Raw genomic sequence first — 7,111 nt, 5'->3', positions numbered from 1 at the left:
TTGGGCTGTTTTAACCCAGCGATTGGGCTGTTTTAACCCAGCGATTGGGCTGTTTTAACCCAGCGAATGGGCTGTTTTAACCCAGCGATTGGGCTGTTTTAACCCAAATAAAATAATTTTATTTAAAAAATAAAATAACAAAAAAAGTTTTTATTTGTAATTAATAAAAAAAACATGCATAACAACACGACTAAAATGAACACTAAAATATAAAAATAAAAGCTAATTTAAAACATTAACACTAAAACATTTCAGTGTCCAAATCTCTTTTGGGTCACTGCATCCGTTTCTTTTTCCCTACAAATCATATGAGTTCTGCATAAAATCTTTCTCAGCTACAAACTTTAAAAACACGCAGTGGTATCAGCTCAAACATCAGTCTGAAGGAACGCCATAAACGTCATGCCGGGAATGTGAGGAGATGAATCTGTTGTAGAAGAGTTGAATCCATTGATTGAGGAGCATTTCCTCAGGGCTTTTCCTGGCATTAGAGCAACACACGGCCCCTGTGAGTCAGGTGACGGCCACGGGACGGCCCCAGTAATCCTGCCGTAAGAGCGTATAAATCCGGAGCTGTGGGAATGAGCGTGTAATGTGTGGAATGACTGCATTATAGGCATATAACTGCATGTAATCCTTAAAAACACATTGATTCAGTGTGTTTATGGTCAGTAATGAGCCGCGGCATCTGAGGGACACACGGAGAAACTGCAGAAGATATTCCAGACATGAGGAGATCCGCTGTGTTGGCTCTGATCTGCTGTCTGGGATGGATTGAGCTGACGGAGGCTCAGTTTCCTCGCGTCTGCTGCACCGTGGAGGGAATCCGGTCCAAAGAGTGCTGTCCTGCGCTGGGATCAGACCCGGAAAACCTGTGCGGAATTCTGTCCGGCCGGGGAAACTGCAGTGACATTCACGTGGACTCCAAACCCTGGGGAGGACCGTACAGACTGAGGAACGTGGACGACCGGGAGAACTGGCCGACGAAATTTTTCAACCGGACCTGCCGATGCTTTGGTTTGTAAACAACATCATTTTAATTTTCTGTCAACTTGTTTATGGCTGTTTACATACTTCTGTACAACATATATTGTAATATTATGATGTGTATCATAAGTAGAAGAACAATCATTTTATTTAATTATATACACACACACACACACACACACACACACTACCAGTCAAAAGTGTGGAAACATTACTGTTTTTAATGTTTTTGAACAAAGTCTCTTCTGCTCATTAAGGCTGCATTTATTTCATAAAAAACACAGAAAAAACAACAACAATATTGTTAAATATTATTACAATTTAAAATTATGGTTTTCTTTTTAAAATGTAATTTATTCCTGTGATTTTCAGCATCATTACTCCAGTCTTCAGTGTCACATGATCCTTCAGAAGTCATTCTGATATGCTGATTTATTATCAATGTTGGAAACAGTTGTGCTGCTTAATATTATTTTATAACCTGTGATACTTTTTCAGGATTCTTTGATGAATAAAAAGTTAAAAAAATATCAGTATTTATTTAAAATGGAAATCTTTTGTAACAATATACACTACCGTTCAAAAGTTTGGGGTCAGTCATTTTTCTTTTTTCTTTTTTTAAAGAAATTAATACTTTTATTCAGCACGGATGTGTTAAATTGATAAAAAGTGATAGTAAAGATTTATATTTTTAGAAAATATTTATATTTTGAATAAATGCTGTTCTTTTTTACCTTTTATTCATCAAAGAATCCTGAAAAAGTGTCACAGTTGTGCTGCTGAATATTATTTTATAAACTGTTTCCAACATTGATAATAATCATCATATCAGAATGATTTCTGGAGGATCATGTGACACTGAAGACTGGAGTAATGATGCTGAAAATCACAGGAATAAATTATATTTTAAATAGAAAACCATAATTTTAAATTGTAATAATATTTTACAGTATTATTGTTTTTTCTGTGTTTATTATGAAATAAATGCAGCCTTAATGAGCAGAAGAGACTTTGTTCAAAAAGATTAAAAATAGTAATGTTTCCACACTGATAGTGTATACCTGTATATATGATATTGTTATATTTTATATTACATTAAATCGATTGTGTCTCAGTTTGGAGCTCACAGACGTGTAGAGATCAGAACATCTAAAGCTAGCCTCGACTAACCCTTCACTCCGCTTGGATCAGGTAACTTCGCAGGTTATAACTGCGGCGAGTGTAAGTTCGGCTGGACGGGGCTGAACTGTGATCAGCGTAAAGCTCCCATCGTGAGGAAGGACATTCACTCTCTGAGCGCCGACGAGCTGCAGGAGTTCCTGAGCGTTCTGGATCGGGCCAAAACCAGCGTCCACCCGGACTACATGATCGCCACGCAGCACTGGCTCGGCCTGCTGGGGCCCGACGGCATCGAGCCGCAGTTCAGCAACGTCTCCATATACGACCTGTTCGTCTGGCAGCACTACTACTCCGTCCGAGACACGCTACTAGGTGAAGAACTAACTAACCCTAGCTAACCCTGTCCCATAACTGGACCAAACCAGGAACAAATTCAGGTCAAAAACATCACAACATCATTACTGATTTCAGAAGGGAGGTTAGAATTCATGCCTTTTCATTGATGGCCAATGCTTTATCAAGATTTGGGGGAAAATAAAAACTTGAATTTAACCAGTGAAAAGGTATCCCACAATAATAATAATAATAATAATAATAATAATAATAATAATAAAAGAATTTGGGGGAATGAAGTGTATTTGATTGTGCTCTGGAGGTCTGACCTGATTTACTGACCTGATTCCTGCCGGCAGGTCCAGGACGTCCTTTCAAAGCCATCGACTTTTCCCACAAGGGTCCGGCGTTCATCACCTGGCACAGATATCACCTGCTCAGCCTGGAGAGAGAGCTACAGGTCAGACACTCAGTCACCAGGATCTGAGGACCAAACTCATGGAAACCAATAGGGGGCGCTCAAATATAACAACAAACAGCTGGACAGAAAGAGTTATGAATAATTTCATATGGAAACAGCTAATCATCATGATATTTCAGCACAAGTGTAGAGTTTCTGTATGTTAAAAAAATACATATGCTTTTCCATTACCAATTTCAATAATTTAACCAATAATAAAAATGTTTTCCCATTAGTTTTTATTAATTTAACCAATTTTAATACTTTAACAATTTTTTAAGTCATATGAGATTTCAAGAGTTGGAATGACTTACAATCAATTTGATGTTACTCAACACATGGTTGCTCATGGTTAGTCAATACATTAACTAATGTTTAACTAATGAACTTTATTGTAAAGTGTTTCCAAAAATACTATTTCAGTCATTCTACTTCAAAATTACACGTTTAATTCAATGCGTTACTTGCTGATAAATAGTAATTATTAATTAGCAGTTTCTGGGTGGAAATTGTTTCTACACACAGTTTCAGTGAACTTAAAGATACAGCAGCAACTGAACTGAAGATTTTCAGTCAATGTTTGGGCTAGTTTTATTTAATTCAGTTATTGTTTAAAAATCACTATATGGCTGACTTTAAATGAACATAAAAAATATGTTGGAAATGAACATTTATTAATAAGTTTAATGAACAATAAACATGCATTACATTTCTTATTAATAAATGTTCACCTTTTGATTATTACTGTTTCCTCTAGTAATTATGCGTCTGATTTTAATTTCCAACATATTTTGGGTTCATTTTAAGGCCGTCATAAAGTCATTTTTAATCAATAGTTGAGTTTAATAAAACTAACCCCAATCATTTAACCCAATCACTGGGATTGTCCATTTTCAACCCAACTTGTGTTGTTTTAACCCAGCACTGAAAGTACGATCCTCTGCAGTAATGAACAGAATCACGTGTGTTCTTCTTCAGAAACTCACCGGTAACGAGAACTTCGCCGTGCCGTACTGGAAGTTCGCGACGGGCCGGGCGGAGTGTGACGTGTGCACTGACGCTCTGCTGGGAGGACGAGACCCCGCGGACCCGTCCCGCATCAGCCCCGGATCCAGGTTCTCCCGCTGGTCCGTGGTGTGTGACAGGTGAGGACCGGTGAACACCATCAGAGATGAAGAGGTTTCATCGGAGACACTTTCTTTCTGGAGGTTCATATTGTCCTTTTATCAGGAAAAGCAGCTGAAAAGTATTAGAAGATACATTTCTCATCTTATATTATTTCAGCTTTAGTTCAATGACTGAAAATCATTTTCAGTAGTTCTGCTAAACAAACATCTGAAGATGAATTCGATCCAATCAACGATTAATGATTAAAAACGTATGCTTTAACCATCCAGACGATCAACACTGCAGAACATGCATAAATGAACAAATAAATACAAATATAATATCATCCAAAAACAATTCTTTCTGTCAGGATTAGATAAAACCACGGCCCTATTCGCTCATTTTTGACCAAAACATTTAATATTTTGAAATGTTAAAAATCGCAGAATGAGATGACACTGAGCAATATGAACAAAAATCAAGGACATGATGTTAAAGGGGCGTAAAAAATAATCATCACACTTACCTTCTTTTCGGTCAAAAATGACAGACATAGGAAATGAATGGGAAATATGAAAAATACGACAACTCTGAGAATCTTTTGTTGGTACAAACTACAAATCAGAAAAAAAAGGACACGCTAAAACACCAAGAGACACACCCAAACACAGATTTATTAAGCTGTAATAAAACACACCTGCTCATTTTTGTTATTTTTTTACTGAATTTTGATGTTATGCGTGACAGAATGTCCTCTTCTGTGTTCAGCAAAAATGCAAAATTCAAATCAACATTTCAAAAAACATTTCTTTCAGAATGTCTCAGCATAAATCCAAATGCAAAACTTAATAAAAATAAGTATTCGTGTCTAAATACCACTAATAAGCCACTTTATAAAGAGCTCTACAGGAATCTACATGGTATTACACAAGTTTTTTCTTTTTTACTCCCACCAGATGGCACTAATCTACCTTCAAAAAATTTGATTTTATATGCTTTAATTGAAAAATAATTTAAAAATATATTAGAAAAAATTTCACTGGCGAAAAAGTTAATAAAAATTTTATAAATATTGCATAGTATCATAAAATACCCAAAAAATTTGATATAATAATCAAAAAATATTATTGAACAAAACTATATCACATTGGTTTTCCTGAAAAACAAAAAAGTTACTTTTAAAGGCTTCGGTCACTTCTGACCGTAAAGTGTGACTCCTAAATGAAGAGGGCTAAAGCTTTATTTTCCTGAATCTGGATCAGGACAAAACACTTCTGAGTTAATGATCTTCACCATCTTCTTCTTCTTCAGTCTGGATGAATATAATCGTCTGGTGACCCTGTGTAACGGCACTAGCGAGGGATCCCTGCGCAGGGGACTCGTGCGGAGCGCCAATGTGACGTTACCGAGCATGAACGACGTCAGGAGCTGCCTGAACCTGCCGGACTTTGACAGCCCGCCGTACTTCACCAACTCCTCCTTCAGCTTCAGGTGATCGTCTACACATGAACATCCTCTCATGCTTTACTCGCGCTCACACTGATCCCGTAGTTTCCATCTTTCCCTGCAGGAACGCTCTGGAAGGATACGAGCGGCCGGACGGTGAGCTGGACGCTTCGGTGTCGAACCTGCACAACCTGGTGCATCAGTTCCTCAGCGGCACCAGCGCTCTGTCCCACTCCGCCGCCAACGACCCCATCTTCCTGGTAACACACACACACACACACACACACACACACACACACATTCAGAGACGACAACATTCACTCCATCTGAACTCTGACCCCGAGTCTCTTACGGCTGATCAGGTGCTTCACGCATTCACCGATGCCATATTTGAGGAATGGATGAGACGTTCCCGTGAAAACGCCAGCTTTCCAGATGAGATGGCCCCTATCGGACACAACCGGCATTATAACATGGTTCCCTTTTTCCCACCTGTGACCAACGAGGAGATCTACGTCGCATCCGAACAGCTGGGATATTCCTACGCCGTTGAGCTCGAAGGTAACACACATTTTGCTTCTGAAAGAGCCTCTCCTGCTCACAGATCAGAAACACAGAGAATATTATTCCAGTGTAAATCAGCAGTTTTCTGTGTGAATATACAGTGAAGTGTGATTTATTCCTGCGACTCCGGTGTTGTGTGTGTCCAGAGGCGGACAGCGGGCCGGCCGTGTTTGTTCTGGGAGGAACTCTGGGAGGAATCTTCCTCGGGCTTCTGCTGCTGCTCCTGTTCCTCCAGCGGAGGAGACGACGGCAGTTCCAGCCGCTCCTGAGCGCAGAGTTCACCAACACCAAATACACCGAGGAAGCCTGACCACATCATCACGGCTCCGTCCCGAATCCCGGCACACGGAGGAAACGCTCCACGATGATTAAAACACGCAGTAAATCACAAAATGATGAGAGAAGAGGATGATTTTATCTGCTGAATTATATCAGCTGCCATGAAATGAAATAGAAAGATGTTTATATACACTTCAGAAGTGTGGGGTTTGTATTTTTTTAAAGAAATTAATACTTTTATTCATCGAGGACGCATTAAATTGATCAAAAGTGACAGTAAAGACATTTATAATGTTACTAAAGATTCTATTTCAAATAAATGGTGTTCTTTCTATTCATCAAAGAATCCTGAAAAATAAAATGTGTGACGGTTTCCACAAAAATATGATTGTTTTAAAATATGAGCATCAAATCATCATTTCTGAAGGATCATGTGACACTGAAGACTGGAGTAATGATGCTGAAAATCACAGGAATAAATTACACTTTACTATATATTCAGATAGAAAACAGCTGATTTACACTGGAATAATATTTCACAATTTTTACTGTATTTTTGATCAAATAAATGCAGCTTTTGTGAGCAGAAGATACTAAACGACCCCAAACATTTGAACAATAGCAAGAATCATTAATTAAAAGAGAAATGAGAAATTAAACTTTGTGTATCATGTTCTTAATAAAAGTTGAATTGTTTACTGTAAACGTCCCGGTTTGCTTTATTGTGGTAAAGGTCACATTTCTGCCGCTGGTTTCAGAAACAGTTCAGAGAAAAAAGAAAATGCTTCATTTACTCTTTACGGTCGTTCATGAAAC

The 7,111-nt window shown here is 38.3% G+C and overlaps 1 protein-coding gene across 1 annotated transcript; it reads left to right on the top strand.

The window, feature by feature from the left end:
• The first annotated feature begins 728 nt into the window (after nucleotides 1-728).
• On the top strand, nucleotides 729-6,326 carry dct (dopachrome tautomerase). The gene is made up of 8 exons (XM_067409090.1): nucleotides 729-1,017; nucleotides 2,179-2,478; nucleotides 2,799-2,899; nucleotides 3,878-4,044; nucleotides 5,318-5,497; nucleotides 5,577-5,712; nucleotides 5,815-6,013; nucleotides 6,163-6,326. The coding sequence occupies exons 1-8, from the start codon at nucleotides 729-731 to the stop codon at nucleotides 6,324-6,326; spliced, it is 1,536 nt and encodes a 511-aa protein (XP_067265191.1).
• Nucleotides 6,327-7,111: the final 785 nt, after the last annotated feature.

This window comes from Chanodichthys erythropterus, chromosome 14 (assembly GCF_024489055.1).
Source record: "Chanodichthys erythropterus isolate Z2021 chromosome 14, ASM2448905v1, whole genome shotgun sequence".
NCBI lineage: Eukaryota > Metazoa > Chordata > Actinopteri > Cypriniformes > Xenocyprididae > Chanodichthys > Chanodichthys erythropterus.
The sequence above is the reverse complement of the archived record's forward strand: the minus strand, read 5'-3'. Positions and strand labels throughout refer to the sequence as shown.